Source organism: Lynx canadensis, chromosome B2 (genome assembly GCF_007474595.2).
Source record: "Lynx canadensis isolate LIC74 chromosome B2, mLynCan4.pri.v2, whole genome shotgun sequence".
NCBI classification, from domain to species: Eukaryota; Metazoa; Chordata; class Mammalia; order Carnivora; family Felidae; genus Lynx; species Lynx canadensis.
In genome coordinates, this window is record NC_044307.1 from 11,076,559 (window position 1) to 11,100,583 (window position 24,025).

General features: G+C 40.9%; 1 protein-coding gene across 5 annotated transcripts in view; it reads right to left on the reverse strand.

Moving 5' to 3' along the window:
- Window positions 1-24,025, reverse strand: part of KDM1B (lysine demethylase 1B) — a 64,367-nt gene that overhangs the window by 35,063 nt on the left and 5,279 nt on the right. For all 5 annotated transcript variants that reach the window (XM_030314770.1, XM_030314769.1, XM_030314773.1 and 2 more), the window contains 3 exons: window positions 23,121-23,210; window positions 22,456-22,567; window positions 16,916-17,035 (listed from right to left, as the gene is read on the reverse strand). In XM_030314770.1, coding sequence (XP_030170630.1) covers window positions 16,916-17,035; window positions 22,456-22,567; window positions 23,121-23,210 — 322 coding nt within the window. The remainder of the gene's footprint in view (window positions 1-16,915; window positions 17,036-22,455; window positions 22,568-23,120; window positions 23,211-24,025) is intronic.

The following is a 24,025-nucleotide window of genomic DNA, read 5'->3' on the forward strand; positions in this document are numbered from 1 at the left end:
CCGTAAACATGCCCCAGGTGGAAAGGTAAAGGAAGAGAATGATCTAGAGAGCGATTTGACAAAATAGGCAACACTTAAATGCGTGATAACTGGGCACCCTCTCTCACAGCTTAAGACATACAAGCTGCATGCCCAGCGATTCAAACTCCGCCAGATTTTCGAGAGGCACCTTCACACATGTGCACCAACAGACGCAGCAGAAATGTTCAAAGGAGCACTGTCCGTAATAGGAAAAAGCTAAACACAACGCAGAAGTCCATCGAGAGTAGAATAAATAAAGTGTGTTACGTTCAAAGAGCAGACCACTACACGGCGATCAGAAGGAACGAGCCACAAAGCACACGCTACAACATGGACGCGCTCCCAAACGTAACAGGGACCAAGAAGCCAGGCCCAGAAGAGCACATACCGTAGGAGTCCATCTACATAAGGCTCAGAAGCCAGCAAAACAGGTCCAGTGTTCTAAGCCAGGACTGTGAATTGGGATGGAGGGTATGAGCGAAAGGGGGTGCAGGGGAGCTTCCGAGGGGTTGAGAAGTGTTGGATTTCTTCACTGGGAGCTGGCTAAAGGGGGACTCTGAGAAAGTTCAGTGAACTATGCATTTGGATTTGGGCATTGCCTGTTTGCATGGTATACTTCAATAAGAAAGTTACCCAAATAAACTGAAGACTGGCATCCCATATGGCCCGGCAAATCTGGCCCCTGGAATATAGTCCAGAGAAACTCTTGCACATGTGCAAGAATGCTCACTGTATCTAACAGACCCAAAACGAGAAACAATCCTCACATCCACAAACAGGAGAACAGATCCACTGTGGTAGGCAGATTTATGCAAGGCAAGACTGCACAGCAGGGAAAATTAATGAACCAGAGCTTAAGCATCAACATGGATGCATGTGAAAAAGCAAGTTGCAGAGGAATACAAACCATACGACATAATTTATAACCAGTACAGAAACACAGAACACTTTACATGTTGTTTTAGTTTCATAAATACGAATTAACTCTGCAACAAAAAGCAGAGGAATAATAAATGCAGAATTCAGAATACTGCAGGATACTTGCAGGGGAAGAAGAGAAAGGTAACTACCGAGGGGCACCCAGGGAGTTACAGAGGCCTTGGTAGGGCTCTGTTTCTAAAACTGGATGCTGGGTACCTGAGTGCTTGCTTTGCTTCTTTGTTCCTTACACAACATTATAAATCCTCTTTCATATCTATGCATTAGCTCACAATAAAATGACCGTATATACTTTGACACAGAAATTTCACTTCTAGAGACACTTGGCTCAGTCGGTTAAGCTTCCGACTTTGGCTCAGGTCATGATCTCACAGTTCTCGAGTTCAAGCCCCAAGTTGGGCTCTGTGCTGACAGCTCAGAGTCTGGAACCTGCTTCAGATTCTGTGTCTCTCTCTCTGGCCGCCCCCCCCCCCCCCAGACCCTCATGCTCTGTCTCTTTCAAAAATAAACATTAAAAAAAAACCACACACACACACAAAACTTGGGACGCTTGGGTGGCTCAGTCGGTTGAGCGTCCAACTTCAGCACCGGTCATGATCTCGCAGTTTGTGGGTTCCAGCCCCGCGTCGGACTCTGGGCTGCTGACAGCTCGGAGCCTGGAGCCTGCTGAAGATTCTGTGTCTCCCTCTCTCTCTGACCCTTCCTCACACACTCTCTCGCTCTCTCAAATAAACAAACATTAAAAAAAGAAAAAAAAAACTTCATTTCTGGGAAATGATTCTACAAATATACTGAAAACAGCATAGATACAAAGCTATTCACTGTAGCATGTCAGTAACAGTAAACATTTAAAAGTCACCCACATACCCTTTAATCAGACTAAATTCATCAGGATCCATCCATTCAGTGGACTGTATTATGCCGTCTTTAAGAAAAAAGAGATCTTTATCCACTGATACAGAAGCATCTTTAAGAGATATAAACCGACAAAAGCAAGCTCCAAAACAGCATGTGGCGCTCGCTACCATTCTGTTTAATGTTGTTTTACAAATAAACCCTTCCAGACTTTGTCCTTGACAGAATACTGAGCTGAAGACCAAAGTGACTCTGGGTCAATAAACACCATTTAAATAAATATTTCAAAAGATCAGGCTATGGATGGCAATCAATTGAGACTACAGCAATGGGTCTCAAAGGAAGATCTCTGGAGAGAAAAAGGAGATTGGGAAAATGCGATACCATAGTTAGAAGCTGGAATTTAAGCAGACCATGAAACCTTGAACTTTAAGACGGTGGGAAGCAGGAGGAGAGAAAGACAATTACATTTTCAAAAACGTAAGGGATCTGACACCTCTGAGCTCCACTGAGAAAAAGGACTTGGTGTTAAAATATTTCCAACCATGTGATGAATCAAAATAAAGATGTGGGGAGAGAGGAACCGTGCTAAAAGAAATCATGGAGAGCAGTAAAGCCACAGAAACACAGGACCAAGAGTAAACAGCAGAGGAACCACGGTTACAGAAAATAACACAACAGCTACTCCAGCAAGGCAAACTAGAAAATAAAACCAAACAAGAAAACACTAACAAGAATTAGGAGCAAGGAAAAGGTGAGGTGGACTGAAGTGTGATGTAACTTGCTTTTCTCCCCTTTCATGGCCAGGTGTCAACTTGTAACATCTAAGATTAAAATATGCCATTTTATGACATTTATGATTAAAATGGCGAGCCTGGGTGGCTCAGGTGGTTAAGAAGAGGGGTGCCTGGGTGGCTCAGTTGGTTAAGTGTCTGACTTCGGCTCAGGCCATGAGCTCACAGTTTGTGAGTTCAAGCCCCACACTGGGTTATGTGCTGACAGCTCAGAGCCTGGAGCCTGCTTGGGATTCTCTCTCTCTCTCTCTCTCTCTCTCTCTCTCTCTCTCTCTCTGTCCCTCCCCCACTCATGCTCATGGGTGCTCTCTCTTTCTCAAAAATAAACAAACAGCGATTCCAACCTCCTAACATTCTCATTGTATGTTATCTCAACCTTTTAGGGGGTTTCTAGAAACTACTATCCCTTGTGATGAAGAAATAATCATCCCATGTTCAGCAATTTCCTTCACTTTGGCTTGTTCTTTTTTTAAGTTTTGTTGTATTAAACGCAATCACTTAGGGGTGCCTGGCTGGCTCAGTCAGTGAAACGTCTAACTCTTGATCTTGGGGTGTTGAGTCTGAGCCCCACACTGGGTGTAGAGATTATCTAAAAATAAAATTTTTTTCAAAAGCTAAAAAAATAAAGACTAAAGAATAAATAAATGCAATCATTTAACATAAAACCAGCAAGAGTACTTTTCCTCAGTATGAAGGTATCTGTCAACCAGGCCTTCTCCTCGCACAGATGTGGGAACACTCTTGAATAAACCTCATCTAACAATGGTTATTTCATGATGGTGACTCAATGAATTTGTTTTTTGCTATGATCTTTGTTCTCTTCTATACTGCTTCAATTTTTCAATGACAAATATACTATTTTTCTAAAAACAAGCTCATTCTAAAGAAAACCTTAGACTTTTCAAAGTGGCTTAAATTTAAGAAAGTGAAAATGACATGGACCACCTGAAGAAAAATCAAGTTCAATGAGAAAAGGGACACAAATGACCTGAACCATCAGTAGAAATGAAGTCAAAATTGTATTTTCCATCGTCACGTGTAAAAGATAAGAGGGGTCATGGGTAACTCCAAACCACAGTTAAACCACAGCCAAACAACAGCCAGTTGAAGGACAGGACGAAGTGATTTTCACATAAATTTTGCGTGTAAAACACACCTAGCATTTAGTAAGTAACATTATTATGCAAGTTATCCAAAATATATATATTTTTAAGATTTTTATTTATTTAAATACGAAATTTATTGTCAAATTGGTTTCCATACAACAAAATATTTTTTTTAATCGTTTAGAACAACTGTTTAGAAACTTCACAAAAATAGGCTGGGTGAAAATGGTCCAAAGGCTAGCGTCTATTAAAATAGCTGGGGTGTGCCTGGGTGGCTCAATCAGTTAAGCATCTGACTCTGATCTCAGCTCAGGTCTTGTTCTCAGGGTTGAGAGTTCGAGCCCCACATTAGGCTCTGCACTGGGCACGAAGCCTAAAAAAATAGTCTATTTTTGACTGATCTCTGGCTTGAGCTCTACTTTAAATATTATAATGAAACGTGACTGAGGCGACTTTTCACTTGAGAAGTCATCTGGGGCACAGGTGCTAGTTAAGTTCAGTGCAGCCATGTTACTGTTTTGCTGGCTGGACAGGCTCCCCTTTGCCATACAAGCTCCTCATGCCTTCACTACTCAAACCCCAATTGCTGTCCGTGTCCCCACTCAGCCTAAAAAATGAACATCAGCCCCCTCCCATATTTTTCTCTCCTATCCCACCGAGAGACTTTCTAGTCTGAAGGTTCAGCTTGTGCACCAATTTAGGGCTAAATCGAAAGGTTTCAGAACAAGACTGGCTACTTCCAGGACCCTGATCCCAGGCTTACATGTGTACTTTCCACCCTTCACTCCCACATACCAACATCAATAAAACAGGGATACCACCACAGATCCCACTGACATTAAAAGGGGAACGAGGGAACAGTACAAACAACTCTAACAAATCTGACAATGTAGATGAAATAAACAAATTTCTTCAAAACCACAACCACCTAGGGGCATCTGGCAGGCTCAGGCAGTGGAGCGTGCGACTCTTGATCTCAGGGTTGTGAGACTGAGCCCTACATTGGGTGTAGAGATTACTTAAAAATAAAAATAAATACAACTGTGTAAAACATGTAGAATAAACCATGCATCTGTTAAAAACATTGAATTTGTAATTTCAAAACTTCTCACAAAGAAAACTGGCCTAATGTCCTCACAACCGATCACACCAAACAGTAAGAAAGAAATCATATCAATCTTACACAAACTCTTTAGAGGAGGAGGATATACTTCTCAATTGTCTTATGGAGCCAGCATAACTTGGATACCAGAACTAACTTGACAAGGATATTATAAGAAAATGACAGATAGTATTCATCATGAACACAGGTGCAGAATTCCAAAACAAGGCATCAGCAAACCGAATCCAACAATACATTAAAAGGATAACATATTAAGCACAAGTGGGATTTTTTCCCCCAGGAACACAAGGCTGTTTCAACATGCCAGAATCTGTGTGATTCACCTACATTAACAGATTAAAGGTGAAAAACCAGTATGATCATCATAAAAAATGCAGAGAAAGTTTTTCACAAAATCCAACATCTGTGGGGCTCCTGGGTGGCTCAGTCGGCTAAGTGTCTGACTTTAGCTCCGGTCATGATCTCCCAGTTCTTGGGTTCAAGCCCCACATCGGGCTCCGTGCTGACAGCTCAGAGTCTGGAGCCCGTTTTGGATTCTGTGTCTCTCTCTCTCTCTCTCTGACCCTTCCGCGCTCGTGCTTTTCTATCTCTCAAAAATTAATAAACATGAAAAAAAAATTAAAAACAAATCCAACATCTGTTCATAATAAAAAGTTCTCAGAGGGGCGCCTGGGTGGCTCAGTCGGTTAAGCGTCCGACTTCAGCCAGGTCACGATCTCGCGGTCCGTGAGTTCGAGCCCCGCGTCAGGCTCTGGGCTGATGGCTCAGAGCCTGGAGCCTGTTTCCGATTCTGTGTCTCTCTCTCTCTCTGCCCCTCCCCCGTTCATGCTCTGTCTCTCTCTGTCCCAAAAATAAATAAACGTTAAAAAAAAAAAAAAAAAAAAGTTCTCAGAAACCTAGGAATAGAAAGGAACCTTCTCAGTCTGATAAAAGACATCCAAGAAAAACTACACCCAACGCTATACATAATGAAAAAAATACTGAACACATTCCTTTCTCAGGTCAGTAACAAGACAAAGATGTCTGTTTTCCAACTTCTACTCAACCCTGTACTGGTGGTCCTGACCAATGTAATAAGACAAGAAGAAAGAGCAAACAACCGAGATTTTATATATATATATATGTTTGTTTTTTTGAGAGCGAGAGAGAGAGCATGCGTGCATAAGCAGGGAAGGGGTGGAGGGAGGGAGGATCTCAAGCAGGCTCCACACCCTGCGTGGAGTGTGAGGAGGGGCTCGATCTCATGATAGTGAGATCATGACCTGAGCCAAAATCAAGAGTCGGACACGTAATTGACTGAGCCCCCCAGGTGTCCCAAAACATTGTATTTTTAATTTTTTTTTAATTTATTTATTTTGAGAGACAGAGCAAGTGAGGGAGGAGCAGAGAGAGAGGGAGAGACAGGATCCCAAGCAGGCTCCACACCGCCAGCAATGCAGAGCCCAACGAGTGGCTCCAGCCCATGTGTGAGATCATGACCTGAGCCAAAACCAAGAGTTGGACGCTTAATCGACTGAGCCACCCAGGTGCCCCAAACACTGAGTTTTTAATTTTTTTTTTTAACGTTTATTTATTTTTGAGACAGAGAGAGATAGAGCGTGAACAGGATGGGTCAGAGAGAGAGGGAGACACAGAATCTGAAACAGGTTCCAGGCTCTGAACTGTCAGCACAGAGCCCGACGCGGGGCTCGAACGCATGAACTGCGAGATCGTGACCTGAGCTGAACTCGGACGCTTAGCCGACTGAGCCACCCAGGCGCCCCAAACATTGAGTTTTTAAAAAACAGTAAAACGGGCTCCTGGGTGGCTCAGTCAGTTGGGCGTCCGACTTCCGCTCAGGTCATGATCTCACAGTTGGTGGGTTCGAGCCCCATGTCGGGCTCTGTGCTGAGACAGCTCAGAGTCTGAAGCCTGCTTCAAATTCTGTGTCTCCTCCTCTCTCTGCCCCTCCCACACTCATGCTCTGTCTCGTTCTCTCAATAATAAACATTAAAAAAAAAGAGTAAAACAGTCTTTATTCACAGTTGATGTGATTGTAGAAAACCCAAAGGAACCTATAAACGATCTTTGAAATTTAATAAGTGAATTCAAGAAAGTCTCTAGGTATAAAATCAACATATGAAGTAAATAGCATTTATATATAATTTTAACAAACAACTTGACAATGAAATTAAAAATAAATCCTACATATAATTAGAAAAAGCAGAATATCTAGAAATAAATTTTTTTTTAATTTTTTTTTTTTAACGTTTATTTATTTTTGAGACAGAGAGAGACAGAGCATGAACGGGGGAGGGTCAGAGAGAGGGAGACACAGAATCTGAAACAGACTCCAGGCTCTGAGCTGTGAGCACAGAGCCCGACGCGGGGCTCGAACTCACGGACCGCGAGATCATGACCTGGGCCGAAGTCAGCCGCTTAACCAACTGAGCCACCCAGGCGCCCCTAGAAATAAATTTAACAAAAGACACCCTCAGTGGAAATGAGAAAAACACTTTTTTTTTTCTCAACAATTTTTTGTTTCTCAACAAATTTCTCAACGATTTCTTGAGAGAAATTAAAGACCCTGAAGAGACGGAGAGATATACCATGCTCATGGGTCAGAACAGAGATCAGGAAACATTTTCTGTAAAGGGCCAGATAGTAAATATTTTAAATTCTGTGTATCATATTTTCTACATCACAATCCCTCTGCCATCGTAGCATGAAAGCAACCATAGCCAATAATGAATGAGCATGGCTGTGTCCAATAAAACTTTATTTTCAGAGGGGAAGATGGAGGTGGAGTAGAAGGACCCTAGGCTGGGGCGCCTGAGTGGCTCAGTCGGTTAAGCGTCCGACTTCAGTTAAGCGTCCGACTTCGGCTCAGGTCACGATCTCGCGGTCCGTGAGTTCGAGCCCCGCGTCGGGCTCTGGGCTGATGGCTCAGAGCCTGGAGCCTGCTTCCGATTCTGTGTCTCCCTCTCTCTCTGCCCCTCCCCCATTCATGCTCTGTCTCTCTCTGTCTCAAAAAGAAATAAAACGTTAAAAAAAAAAAAATTAAAAAAAAAAAAAAAAGGACCCTAGGCTTGCCTTGTCCCACGAATAAAACTAGGTGAACTATCAAATCACCCTAACTACCTGAGAAATTGATCTGAAGACTGGCAGAAGAAACTTCACAACTAAAGATGCAGAAAAGGCCACATTAAAGAAGGTATGAGTGCTGAGATGAAGCTTGGGAAAGAAATGGATCGTGGCCGCTGTGGTAGGGAGGGAGAAACTATAGTGGGGAAGGAAAAAAGACAGACTGGCACACGGGAGTGCACGGGGAAAACATATCCCCACAGTAAATGGCTTGGAAAGTAAGAAGGGACAAATTCTGTGAGTTCTTGCAACCAACAAGAGTTAAAGCCTAGAGTTCGAAAGGTCAGTGGGCTTGGCAGGGATAGAGCCCAGAGGGCATCGGGGCTACTCTTGGAGAGAAGGCAGGGCAAACAGCCCTCAGACATACAGCATGAAAACTGCAATCTGAAGAGCACCCAGGGCACAAAGTGGGGAGGTTAGTTGCTCATCTCGAAGCACGTCCCAGAGAGACAGCCATCACAGAGAGACCCCTCTGGGAACAAAGGAACTGTCAGGCATCACTTCTCTCCTACCCCTCAGCATAAACACAGAGCCACCTGCAGGAACCAACCCAGTGCCAACACCTGCCACCTAACTTGCTTACGCCAAGCCTCCCCCACCCATGTTCATGCTTGCCCTCCGCAGTCACGCTTGCCTCGATCCCAGCATGGCGGGCCCTGTCTCCCAGAAGACGGGTGCAAACCTTTATCCATATCACGTCTCCCCACCTGGGAGTTTTGCAAAGCCTCAGTTTCAGTGGCAGTGGTGACAGGTCCCATTTCACAAGCAAACTAGAGCACACACAGGCCATGAACCAAACACAGCCCACAAAAGGCAAAGAGAGCCCCTGCAGATGACTAGCCTAAAGGATAAAATGGCCAGGACACAACAGCAGAGCACTCACAACACACATTGGAGATATTCCCAGAAGTTCCAGGCCCTGGGGTACAGGAGGAGCTACATGGCAGGGCACTACGGGACCTCCTCTTCATAAGACCATTACCCTCAAGAACAGATGTAGCTGGCTTTCCTAATACACAGAAACAGGAATACAGACTTACATAAGATGAGAAGACAGAGGAATTTGCCCCAAATGAAAGAACAGGACAATGCCACAGTCAGAGATCTAAGCAAAACAGATACAAGCAACATGTCTGATGGAGAATTTATTTTTTTTTATTTTAATTTAAAAAAAAAATTTTTTTTAACGTTTATTTATTTTTGAGACAGAGAGAGACAGAGCATGAACGGGGGAGGGGCAGAGAGAGAGGGAGACACAGAATTGGAAGCAGGCTCCAGGCTCTGAGCCATCAGCCCAGAGCCCGACGCGGGGCTCAAACTCACGGACTGTGAGATCGTGACCTGAGCTGAAGTCGGACGCTTAACTGACTGAGCCACCCAGGCGCTCCTCTGATGGAGAATTTAAAGCAATGATCATAAGGATACTCAACGGACTTGAGAAAGAGTAGAGAACAACAGTGAGATCCTTAACACTAAGAAAAGGAATAACATAGCAGAGATAAAGGGTTCAATAAATAAAATGAGAAACACACTTGATGGAATGAACAGCACTGTGGAAGAGGCAGAGGAACGAATTAACAGAGTAATGGAAAGTAATCAAGCTGAACAAAAGAGACAAAAAGGAATTATGCAAAGTGAGAATAGATTTAAGGAACTCAGTGATTCCATCAAACATAGTAAAATTTTATTATAGGAGTCCCAGAAGAAGGAGTGAGAGAAAAGGGGGAAGAGCATTTACTTGAAGAAATGATAGCTGAAAACTTCCCTTATCTAGGCAAGGAAGCAGATATTCACATCCAGGAGACACAGAGAACCTCCAATAAAATCAACAAAAGCAGATCCACACTAAAACACACTGTAATTAACATAGCAAAATATAGTGATAAGGAAAAAATATTAAAAGTAGCAATACAAAAGAAGACTGTTACATACAAAAGAAATCCCAGAGGTGCCTTGGTGGCTTAGTCCGTTGAGCATCTGACTCTTGATTTCAGCTCAGGTTCATGATCCCAGGGTCATGGGATATAGCCAGGCGTCCAGCTCTGCACTAGGCATAGAGTCTGCTTGGGATTCTCTCTCTTCCTTCCTCTGCCCCCTCCCTAATTTGCACTATCTAGAAATTTTTTTTAATTAAAAAAAAAAAAGAAAGAAAGAAAAAAAGAAACTCCATAAGGCTATCAGCTGAAACTTTCCAAGGCAGAAAGGAATGGCACGTTATATTCAAAGTGCTGAATGGGAAACACCTGTAGCCAAGAATCCTCTATCCAGAAAGACTATCATCAAGAATGGAAGGAAAGATAGAAAGTTTCCCAGACAAAAACCAAAATAGTACATGACCACTAATCCAGTCCTGCAAATAATATTAAAGGGGACTCTTTAAGTGGAAAGGAGAGTCCAAAAATGACTGTATGAGGGTAGAAAACAGAAATGCAGTTAAAATGAGTATTTCTATTTAAAAAAAAAAAAAAACAAACATCCAAGAAACACACAAAAGGATATAAAATATAACACACTATACCTAAAACATGGGGAAGATAGGAAAAAAGAATGGTTCAAACCTAAATGAACCAGCTTCATGAATGAATGAACCTAATGAATCAGCTTAATACAGACTGCTATATGCAGAAGAGGTTATACACAAACCTGATAGTAACCACAATTCAAAAATCACTAACAAATACACAAAGGATAAAAAGAAATCCAAATAGAGAGCTAAAGAAAACCAGCAAACCATGAAAGAGAGAAAGACAAGAAAGGATCAGAGAACATCTTCAGCAACAGTCACAAAACAAGTAATAAAATGACAATAAATATATGGCCATCAATAACAACATTGAATGTAAATGAACTAAACGCTCTAAGCAAAAGACATAGGTTGGGGAGCCTGGGTGGCTACGTCAGCCAAGCAGTTGACTGGGGCTCAGATCATGATCTCCTAGTTCGAGAGATCAAGCCCCGCATCCGGCTCTATGCTGAAAGCATGGAGCCTGCTTGGGATTCTCTCTCCCTCTCTCTCTCTGCCCCTCTCACACATGCATGCACACTCTCTCAAAATAAATAAATTAAAAAAAAAAAGACACGAGTTTACAAAATGGATTAAAAAACGAGACCCATGTATATGCTGCCCACAAGATACTCATTTTAGACCTAAAAACACCTGCAGATTTAAAGTGAGGGGATGAAGAAACATCACGCAAATGGATGTCAAAAGAAAGCCAGAGTAGCAACACTTAGACGAAATAGACTTTAACAGAAAAGAGACAAAGAAGGACACTATAGCAAAGCAAATAATCCAACAAGAAAATCTAACAATTATAAATATTTATGCACTCAACATAGAAGCACCCAAATACATAAAATACTTAACAAATAGAAAGGAACTGATCGATAATACAAAAATAATAGGGGACTTTAACACCTGACTTACACCAAAGGACAGATTATCTAAACAGAAAATCAACAAGGAAACAATGGCTTTGAATGACACACTGAACAGATGGGTTTGAGAGGTATATTCAGAACATTCCATCCTAAAACAGAATACACATTCAGGGTGCTGGGGTGGCTCAGTCAGTTAAGTGTCTGACTTTGGCTCAGGTCATGATCTCATAATTGGTGGGTAGAAACCCCACGTTGGGCTCTGTGCTGACAGCTTCAGATTCTCTGTTTTCCTCTCTCTGCCCCTCTCCCACTCACGCACACACTTGCGCGCTTTCTCTCTCTAAAAGAAATAAACATTAAAAAAAAAAAACTTTTTAAACAAAAGCCGAATACATGTTCAAGTACACATTGAGCTCTCCCCAGAAGAGATCACATATTGGGCCACAAAACAAGCCTCAACAAATTTAAAATGATCAAAGTCCTATACCATGCATCTTTTCGGACCAGAACACTATGAACCTTGAAGTCAACCACAAGAAAAAATCTGGAAAGAGCAAAAATACATGAAGGTTAAATAACATGCTATTACACAATGAAAAAGTACATGGAAACAAATGAAAATGAACATACAATGGTTCAAAACCTTTGGGACAAAACAAAAGCAGTTCTAAAAGGGAAGTTTATAGCAATGCAGACTTCAAAAAGCAAGAAAAATCTCAACTAAACAACCTAACCTTGCACCTAAGAGAGCTAGAAAAGGAACAAATGAAGCCCAAAGACAGCAAAAGGAAGGAAAAAAAAAAAAAAAAAGATCAGAGCAGAAATAAATGCTACAGAAACTAAAAAACACTGTAACAGATCAACGAAACCAGGAGCTGGTTCTTTGAAAAAAACAAAAAACAATACAATTGATAAACCTCCAGCCAAACTCATCAAGAAAAAAAGAGAAAGGACTCGAAGAAATAAATCATAAATGAGAGAGGGGAAACAACCAACATCTTAGAAATATAAACAATTGCAAAATATATTATGGAAAACTACATGCCAACAAATTGGACAACCTCAAAGAAATGGATAAATTCCTAGAAACATATAACCTACCAAAACAGAAACCAGGAAGAAATACAAAATTTGAACAGACTGGTTGAATCAGTAATCAAGCAAAGAAATTTAATCAGTAATCAAAAAACTCCCAATAAATAAAAGTCTAGGACTAGATGGCTTCACAGAGGAATTCTACCAACATTTAAAGAAAAGTTAACACCTATTCTTCTCAAATTATTCCAAAAAATAGAAGAGGAAGGAAAGCTTCCAAATTCATTCTATGAGGCCAGCTTTACCTGGATTCCAAAACCAGATAAAGACACTACAAAAAAAGACAACTACAGACCAGTACCTGTGATGAACAAAGATGCAAAAATCCTCAACAAAATGCTAGCAAACCAAATACAACAATACATTTAAAAAATCATTCAGTGCACCTGGGTGGCTCAGTCAGTTAAGCATCCGAATTTGGCTCAGGTCATGATCTCACAGCTTGTGGGTTCAAGCCCTGCATTGGGCTCTGTGCTGATAGCTCAGAGCCTGGAGCCTACTTCAGATTCTGTGTCTCCCTCTCTCTCTGCCCCTCCCCCACTCATGCTTAGTCTTTCTCTCTCTCAAAAATAAAACATTAAAAAAAAACCAAACCATTCACCATGATTAAGTGGGATCTATTCCTGGGTTGCAAGGGTGGTTCAGTATGTGTAAACTAATCAACACAATAAATCACACCAGTAAGAAAAAGGGTAAGAACTATATTATCATTTCAACAGATGCAGAAAAATCATTTGACAAAGTACAACATCAACTCATGATAAAAACCCATAACAAAGCTGGTTTAGAGGGAACACATCACAACATAACAAAGGCCATGTATGAAAAACCCACAGCTAACATCATCCTCAATGGGAAAAAACAGAGCTTTTCCCCTAACGTCAGAAACAAGACAAGGATGTCCACTCTCACCACTTTTGTTCAACATAGTACTCAAAGTCCTAGCCTCAGCAATCAGACAACAAAAAGAAATGGCATCCAAATCAGTAAGGAAGAAGTAAAACTTTCACTACTGGCAGACGACATGATACTATACACAGGAAACTCAAAATACTCTACCAAAAAACTGCTATAACTGATAAATTCATTAGAATCACAGGATACAAAATCAATCTACAGAAACCTGCTACATTTCTATGTATCAACAATGAAGCAGCAGAAAGAAAAATTAAGAAAACAATCCCATTTACAACTGCACCAAAAAACAATAAGATGCCTAGGAATAAACCTAAGAAGAAAAAGACCTGTACTCTGAAAATATAAACTACTGATGAAAGAAATTGAAGATGACATAAAGAAATGGAAAGACATCCCATGCCCATGGATTAGAAAACCAAATATTGGGGGCACCCTGGGAGGCTCAGTTGGTTGAATGTCCAACTTCAGCTCAGGTCATGATCTCATGGCTCAGGAGTTCCAGCCCTGCGTCAGGCTCTGTGCTGACAGCTCAAAGCCTGGAACCTGCTTCGGATTCTGTGACTCCCTTTCTCTCTGCCCCTCCCCCACTCACATTCTGTCTCTCAAAAATAAAAAAAAAATATTAAAAAGAAAAACAAAATTGTTAAAATGTCCATACCACCAAAAGCAATCTACAGATTTAATCAATCTCTACCAAAATACCACCAGCATTTTTTACAGAGCTAGAACAAACAACCCTAAATTTGCATGGAACCACAAAAGACCCCAAACAGCCAAAGCGATCTTGAAAAAGTAAAGCAAAGCTGGAGGCATCATAATTCCAGACTTCAAATTACACTACAAAGCTGTAGTGATCCAGGCAGTATGGTACTGGCACAAAAACAGACACATGGAGGCGCCTGGGTGGCGCAGTCGGTTAAGCGTCCGACTTCAGCCAGGTCACGATCTCGCGGTCCGTGAGTTCGAGCCCCGCGTCGGGCTCTGGGCTGATGGCTCGGAGCCTGGAGCCTGTTTCTGATTCTGTGTCTCCCTCTCTCTCTGCCCCTCCCCCGTTCATGCTCTGTCTCTCTCTGTCCCAAAAATAAATAAACGTTGAAAAAAAAAAAATTTTTAAAAAACAAAAACAGACACATGGATCAACAGAATATAAAAGCCAGAAATGAACCCACAATTATATGGTCAATTAATCTTTGACAAAGCAGTTAAGAATATCCAACAGGAAAAAGACAATCTCTTCAACAAATGGTGCATAAAAAAAAAGTGGACAGCTACATGCAAAAGAAAGAAACTAGACCACTTTCTTACATCATACACACACACACACACACACACACACACACACACACACACTTCAAAGTGCATTAAAAACCTAAATGTAACAGCACAAGCCATAAAAATCCTTGAAGAGAACACAGGCAGTAACTTCTTTGACACTGGCAAAAAAGGTCTAGATAGGTCTCCAGAGGCAAGAGAAACAAAAGCAAAAATAAACTATTGGGACTACATCAAAATAAAAAGCTTCTGCACGATAAAGGAAACAATCAACAAAACTACAAAGCCACCTAATGAATGGGAGATCATATTTGCAAATGACATATCTGATAAACAGCTAGATCCCAAAATATATAAATAACTGATACAACTCAACACCCAAAAAATGAATAATCCAATCAAAAATGGGGAAGACGCGAATAGACGTTTTTCTAAAGACGACATACACATGGCCAACAGGCACATGACAAGATGCCCAACATCACTCATCCTCAGGGAAATGCAATTCAAAACTACAATGAGGTACTCCTGCCAGAATGGCTAAAATCAACAACACAAGAAACAAGTGTTGGCAATGATGTGGAGAAAAAGGACCCTCTTGTACTGTTGGTGGGAATGCAAACTGGTGCAACCACTGTGGAAAACAGTATGGAGGTTCCTCAAAAAGTTAAAAATAGAAGTGCCCTATCATCCAGTAATTGCACTACTGGGTATTCACCCAGAAAATACCATAACACTAATGCAGAGGGATACATGCACCCATATGTTTATTGCAGTATTATTTACAACAGCCAAAGAATGGAAGCAGCCCAGTGTCCATCAATAGATGAATGGATAAAGAAGCAGTGGTATGTATATGTATACACACACACACACACAATGGATTAGTACTCAGCCATTAAAAAATGAACTCTTGCCATGTGCACAACACAGATGGAGCTTTAGCATATAACGCTAAGCAAAATAAGTCAGAGAAAGACAGATACCATATGATGCCACACATATGTGAAATTTAAGAAACAATCAAGGAAAGGAAAAAAAGACACAAACCAAGAAACAGACTCTTAAATGTAAAGAATAGATGATCACCAAAGGGGAGGTAAGTGGGGGATGGGGATTAAGAGTACATTTATCACGATGAACACTGAGTACTGTATAGAATTACTGAATCACTATATTATATACCTGAAACTAACACAGAAAATAAATAAAACACTAACAAAAATAACACTTTTTTTTTTTTTTAATTTTTTTTTTTTTCCAACGTTTATTTATTTTTGGGACAGAGAGAGACAGAGCATGAACGGGGGAGGGGCAGAGAGAGAGGGAGACACAGAATCAGAAACAGGCTCCAGGCTCCGAGCCATCAGCCCAGAGCCTGACGCGGGGCTCAAACTCATGAACCGCGAGATGGTGACCTGGCTGAAGTCGGACGCTTAACCAACTGCGCTACCCAGGCGCCCCAAAAATAACACTTTTAAACACTAATTGCCACTTGTCAAAAAACAAAAACAAACAAAAAGACCCTGTACCAACTACATCAGATTCCTAATTGCCCAAACCTATCCATCCATCCCTTCTACCTTGCTAAAAGGATCCTGCTTTTGTTTGCTATTTCAACATGCTCAGTTTTAAAATACTTTCTTCTCTTATCTCTACTGTTGTTCAGAGTAGCTGCATGATCCTGTTCCAGCCAATGAAATGTAAAGAGAAATCTACTGTTGGAACTTTCTGGAAAGCCACTATTACACCAGTAAAAAAGGGTGAAGCTCAGCTGGCACACCCCTCTTGCTCTTTGCCTTCCTCATCTTCTCTGCTTAGAATTTGGATACAATGGCTGATGGTACCACAACCATCTCCTGATGGGACTAGAAACTAGAAGGGAGACCGAACCTGGACAGCCACACCAAGCCTGGGCACACTGTTTCCGAACTGATTATGAGAAAAAAATAAAATCCTCAGTTAAGCCATTGTAGCTAGGGTTCTGTTATTCATGGACCAATACAATCATCAATACAATAAATGAAAAACTGGGGCACCAGGGTGGCTCGCTCAGTTAAGCGTCTGACTTCGGCTCAGGTCATGATCAGGTCATGATCAGGTCATGGGATCGAGCCCTGTTTGGGATTCTCTCTCTCTGCCCCGCCCCCACTCACTCTTTCTCTCTCAAAATAAACTTTCAAAAAGATGAAGAAAAAAATACAGTAAATGAAAAATACACACCATCACTACTTACAACTAAATTAACCCATTCATTAATTCAAAAGGAAAACCAACAGAGATCATACCTTAACAGTAGTAGAATTCAATTTCATACCACATCGGTAGGTCCTTGCTATCTGTGGAGTAAGATGGATTTCCTTGGTAAGTTGTCTCCATTTTCTACACTCAGGTTTTGTACATTGAACCTACATGGAAAGTAACATGTCAAGGTCAATGAGTTGGCTAATCTTATGCTAGCATTTCCATCCTCTACCACTCAGTCTGCCATCTTTTCCACCCGATCTGACCAACCTTTTTGCACTAAGTACTTTTTCTCCTCCTTGCATGACCAGCACCCATATAATCCGCTTTTACCGCATAAAGTAAATACTGATTCAATACCAGCTCAGGCACGAAGAAAGCACAAAGGAGATCTAAGTACTGTTGTAATAAAGGCTTTACAGCTTTAACCCAAAGAAATAATCAGAGCTAAATTTAGTCAAAAAGTATGGACATTAAACAGAACTGGATCCTGGAACAGCTTTAAAAAAAAAAAAGAAAAAAAAGACACTAGTGAAAAAAAAACAATGAAATCCAAATATATTCTGTAATATAGTTATTAGTACTATACCAATGTTATTTTCTGAGCTCAATATCATGGCTGTTGGGTGATAACATCAGGAGAAACTGGATAAAGGACACACTGGAATTCTGTTACTATTCTTGCAACTTTTCCATAAATTTAAAATTATTCCAAAGTAAAAAGTTTATTTTTTGAGTGTGCAGCTATCCATAAAGTCGAACACCTCCTTCACATACATACAAAAATTAATTCAAAATGGATCAAATACCTAAATGAAGAGCTAAAGTGATAAAACTCTTAGAAGAAAACACAGAAGTCAATCTTAATGACCTCAGATTTGGCAATGGATTCTTGGATATGACACCAGAAACACAAGCAACAAAAGAAAAAATGGATAAACTGAACTTCAAAATTAAAAATGTTTATGCATCAAAAGACACTATCAAGAAGTGAAAAGGCAACCTATAGGAGAAAATATTTGCAAGTCATATATCATGAGGGCTTAGGATCCAAAATATATAAAGAACTCTTACAATTCAACAACAAAAGATAAACAACCCAATTAAAAATGGGAAAAAGATGCCTTTCATTTTTTTTTTTTTTTTGTCTGCTGCATAAAGAAATAAAAAGCATGGGGGAGACTAAGTGGCTCAGTCGGTTAAGCGTCTGCCTTCAGCTCAGGTCATGATCTTGCAATTTGAGAGGTCAAGTCCCGTGTTGGGTTCTGTGCTGGCAGCACAGAGCCTGGAGCCTGCTTTGGATCCTATGTCTCCATCTCTCTCTGCCCCTCCCCCGCTTGTGCTCGCTCTCGCTCTCACTCTTGCTCTCTCTCTCTCTCTCTCAAAAAAGTAAATAAGCATTTAAAAGAAGAAATAAAAGGCATCCAAATTGGTAAGGGAGAAGTAAAACTGTTACTACTGGCAGATGACATGATACCATATATAGAAAACTCTAAAGACTCCACCAAAAAACTATTAGAATAAATTCAGTAAAGTTGCAAAATATAAGATTAACATACAGAAATCTGTTGCCTTTCTATATGCTAATTAACGAAGTAGCAGAAAGAGAAATTAAAAAAAAACAATCCCAATTTACAATTACACCAAAAATAAAAATACCTAGGAATAAAGTTAACCAAGGAAGTGAAAGATCTGTACTCTGAAAACTAAGATATTAATGGAAAAAACTGAAGATGATACAAATGGAAATATATATCATGCTCACGGATTGAAAGAATATTGTCAAAATGTCCATACTACCCAAAGCAATCTACAGATTTAGTGGAATCTCTACCAAAATACCAACAGCATTTTTCACAGAACTAGAATAATCCTAAAATTTGTATGAAGCCACAAAAGACCTTGAATCCAAAGCAATCTTGAGAAAGAAAAGAACTGGAGGTATCACAATCCCAGATTTCAAGATATATCACAAAGCTGTAGTAATCAAAACACTACGGTACTGGCACAAAAACAGACACACAGGTCAATGGAACAAGATAGAGAGCCCAGAAATAAACCCATGTTTATATGATCAATTCATCTACAATAGAGAATATACAATGGGGGAAACACAGTCTCTTCAATAAATGTGCTGAGAAAACTGGACAGCTACCTACAAAAGAATGAAACCAGACCACTTTCTCTCACCATACACAAAAATAAACTCAAAATGGGTTAGAGATCTAAATGTGAGACCTGAAACCATAAAACTACTAAAAGAAAACATAGGCAGTAATTTCATGGACATTGGCCTTAGTAACATTATTTATGGATAGGTCTCCTAAGGCAAGGGAAACAAAAGCAAAAATAAACTACTGGGAACACATCAAAATAAAAAGTTTGCACAGTGAAGAAACCATCAACAAAACCCAAAGGCAATCCAGTGAATAGGAGAAGACGTGCAAGTGATACGTCTAATAAAGAGTTAATATCCAAACTATATAGAAAGAACTTTTACGACTCAACACCAAGAAAACAAATAACCTGATTAAAAATGGGCAGAGATAGGGGCGCCTGGGTGGCTCGGTCGGTTAAGCATCCGACTTCGGCTCAGGTCATGATCTCACAGTCTGTGAGTTCGAGCCCCGCGTCGGGCTCTGTGCTGACAGCTCAGAGCCTGGAGCCTGTTTCAGATTCTGTGTCTCCCTCTTTCTCTGCCCCTCCCCTGTTCATGCTCTGTCTCTCTCTGTCTCAAAAATAAATAAACGTTAAAAACAAAAAAATTAAAAAAAAAATGGGCAGAGAACCTGAACATTCTTCCACAGATGACAGATGACCAACAGACCCATGAAATGATGCTCAACATCACTCATCATCAGGGAAATACAAATCCAAACCACAATGATATCACCTTAAGCCTATAAGGAGGACTAGTATTAAAAAGTCAAGAAATAGGGGCACCTGGGTGGCTCAGTCAATTAAGCATCCGGCTCTTGATCTGGGCTCAGGTCATGATCTCATGGTTTGTGAGTTCGAGCCCCACATCAGGCTCTATGCTGACAGTGTGGAGCCTGCCTGGGATTCTCTCTCTGCCCCTTCCACTCCCACTCCCTCAAAAGAAATTAAAAAAAAAAAAAAAAAACATCAAAAATAATGTAAATAGTAAGTGTTGGTGAGGATGTGGAGAAAAGGGAACACTCATGCACTGTTGGTAGGAATGTACATTGGGGCAACCACTGTGGAAAATATATGAAGTTTCCTCAAAAAATAAAAAATCAAAATACCATATGATCCAATAATTCCACTACTAGGTATTTACCCAAAGAAAATGAAAACATTAATTTGAAAAGATACATGCACCCCTATGTTTACTGCAGCCTTGTTTACAATAACCAAATTATGACAGCAACCCAAGTGTCAATCAATAGATGAATGGAGAAAGAAGATGTGGTGTAGGGGGTGCTCGGGTGGCTCAGCTGGTTAAGCGTCTGACTCTTGATTTCAGCTTAGGTCATGATCTCACGGTTCATGAGATCAAGCCCCACATCAGGCTTTGCAGTGGCAGCGTGGAGCCTGCTTGGGATTGATTCTCTCTCTCTCTCTCTCTCTCTCTCTCTCTCTCTCTCTGCCCCTCCCCCACTCTCACATGCTTGCACACTCTCAAAATAAAAAAGATGACGACGTGGGATATATATATATACAATAGAACCCAGCCATAGAAAACAATGAGTCTCTGCTATTTGTAACAACATGGATGAACTCAGTGTTGTGCTAAGTGAAATAAGTCAGAGAAAGACAAATACCGTATGATCTTGCTTATATGTGGAACCTAAAAAATAAATGAATCACAACAACAACAAAAAGAGATTCAAATACAGAGAACTGCTGGTCGCCAGAGGGAGGTGGATAGAGGGATGGGCAAAATAGGTGAAGGCAACTAAGACCTACAAACTTCCAATTACTAGTTAAGTCACAGAAACGAAATGTACAGCATAGGGAATATTTCAAAATGGACAGAAGACTTACAGTTATTTCTCCAAAGATGATAAACAAATGACCAACAAGCACACACACACAAAATGCATTAGTCGTTACAGAAATCAAAACCACAGCAAGACACCCCGCGAGTGGTATCTGTCACTCACACCCACTACGATACGTAGAATCAAATTAATGGAAAACGAGAGTTAGTGAGGATATGGTGAAATCTGAAGCCTCATGCACTACCGCTGGGAACGAAGACAGTACAGCAATCTGCTACGGAGAACAGTCTACAGGTCCCTCTAAGAGTAAAACATAGAATTACCATATGACCCAGCAATTTTATTCCAAGGTGTATATGTACCAAACAGAACTGAAAGCAGATAATTCAAATATTCACACAAATGTCCACAGCAGCAACTACTTGCAATAACAAAAAGGTGACAACAACCCAAACGTCATCAGATAAACGGATAAATAGAATCTGACCACCCCACACTATGGAACATTACCCATTGAAAGGAATGAAGTACAACAGAGATAAACCTCAAAAACGTTACGCTCTGAGAAAGAAGCCAGTCACGAAAGGTCACATGCTGCATGATTCCTTTACGTAAAACATCCTAAAGAGGTAATCCATAAAGATCAGGGGCTGTCAGGAGCTGGGGGAGCGGAAATGGAAGGGGACTGCTTGATGGGCACAGGTTTCTTCTGTGAACGATGAAGAGGCTTTGCAATTAGTATTTGGTTGCACAGCACTGTCAGTGTAATAGATGCCTCTACACTGTGCACTTTAAAAAAGTTTTGGGACGCCTGCTTGGCTCAGTGGAACAGCATGCGACTCCCGGTTCCAGGGTTGTGAGTTCGAGCCGCATGTTGGGTATGGAGATTACTTAAATAAAACTTTATGAAAGAATAGTTAAGTTTGTTACGTGAGCTCTGCATCAATAAAAAAACTTTTAGGGGTGGCATCCAGCTCTTGATCTTGGTTCAGGTCATCATCTCATGGCTCGTGGGTTGGAGCCCCACATCAAGGCTCTGTGCTGACAGAGCCTGCTTGGGATTCTCTCTCTCTCCCTCTCTCTCAAAATAAATAAATAAACGTAAAAAAGTAATTAATAAATTTTAAGTGTACAAGAAAAACTCAGAATTACCTATATTTTAAAAATTAGCCATTTATTAAATGATGGTGTATTTACCTAATAATATACACGATCATTAAAATAGATCTTCAAGCATGGCTACATGGAAAAGTAATATAAAGTTAATAAACTAAATACTACAAAAAATTATACACAAAGTATGATTTTCAACCTAGTTAGGATTTGTGTATAAAAGCATGCAACTGTGCTTCAACATACACATAAAAATATGAACAGAAAACAAGATTTGACAGATGTGTATCAACTGGTGGCAGTTTTAGTTTAGTTTCTTCTTTACAGTAAGTGAATTATCTAAGTTTTCTACAAAAACAAAAAATGTGATGTGCTTAAGACACAGAAAGAAGAGTAAGTGTAATAATAGAAAGATTTCCTAAAAAATCAGTATTTTCATCCATTCTTCCCTTTGGCTCCACAAACGTTTTCCAGCACAATAAAGTTATTATATTTTTTGTTTTTACCCAGTACGGGAGCTGCTGGTCTGCCATGAAAGCTTTGGGGCTAGGTTCGGTTTTCCCGTTGCTAGTCCATATTTTTTTCCAGGTAGTATATTTGTCATATCCATCCTTATGGCTGAAAAAATAAATAAAAATAAATATATCAAGCTAGAAGTTCACCAGGTTTTCAAAAACAGGAAGCAGGTTAGGAAGTCTTATGTAAAGGACTTAACTAGCCCTGTCATTAAGAAGGGGGAAAGTTACCTTGGTGCCCTTCAAACAGGCTGTCGGGAAGGGTGAGGTCCTTCCAGTTTAGTATCGAAAACTATTAAGAAGGGATGACTGTCCAGCACCCTGTAGTCATCTGCATCCTCCCCAAAATCTCTGCACCCATGCCCGGTCACAGAATAGCAAAGCAGTGCCCACCTTTTTCACAACTTGCAGAGTAAAAACAATGACTATCTCACAGCAGATACTTTCTGAGCCCTGAGTGTGCACGCACATAAGCACGCACACAGCAAACTACTGCATCGAAATTCTGGCACGGCTGTAGTTGGCATGGTTGGAACGGGGGAGTAACTCAGTAAGCCTGTGGGCTCTGTCTTAACTGCCTGACCCCTTCCGCCTCCCCCACCACTCCCACCACCGTGCCCTCCACCGTGGAAACCTCCAACAATTACTGAACAAACCTTCTGTAGTAATGGTCAAAGCATTCGTTACAGAAATGCTCCCCACAGGAGAGGTGATACCATCGGGACGTGTAGCCATTTTTGGCACATCTGAAAATAGCAAAGACGGGCAGCTTTGGTGATGAGTAAGCATTTCTTCTCCCTTTTTAAACACATGTATCAAGCACATTCTACAAGCCCATTTTGTGCGATCTCCACTTAGAATCCTAACAACCAAGAGTTGATGACAGGGGAAACTGAAAGGATGTTTGATCCATAATGATACACGGTGAGGGCATAGGGGCTCAGATTCACAGTACCTAACCCAGACCCCAGAAGGACCCGGGGCTTCGAAGTTTTACCAAGACTCCCCGGAGCAATGATAGAGTTTTATGACATGATACAAGGGGTGTCACTGTGCTTCCTGCAAGCTTCACGTGTATGAAGGAGACAAGTGCAGTCTCTGGCAATAACATATGGCCCCAATACTGAGTAGTGAACAAATCCAGCCAGCTGGAATCTGACCATCAAGCAAACGTATCTGGCAAACGTAACCTGTCAAACAGCCAATAATGTTGCCAAAGAATGAAATACAATGCTGCAGTGAACGCTAACACCAGCACCTCTGTGTGACTAGAAAATAAAAATGGGGATTTGTTTGCCAGGTTTTATGGAATCTGAAGCCTTATCTGAAGACTCTTCTCTGGAAGTAAAAGGTCATGCTTGGGTCATCCCAATAAAAATGGCAAGAGTGCTGGTGGCTTCATGGTTTCAGTGAGACCCGTATATGTCCGCTGGAAGAGGAGACAGGTTATCTGAGGAGGAGAGGAAGCACAGGGAAAGTAACCATGTGCTGGGCTCTGCACATGTGCTGGGTAGCCCATGGTCTGCCCTCCAGTGTCCCCACCCCACCCTCAACCCCCAGG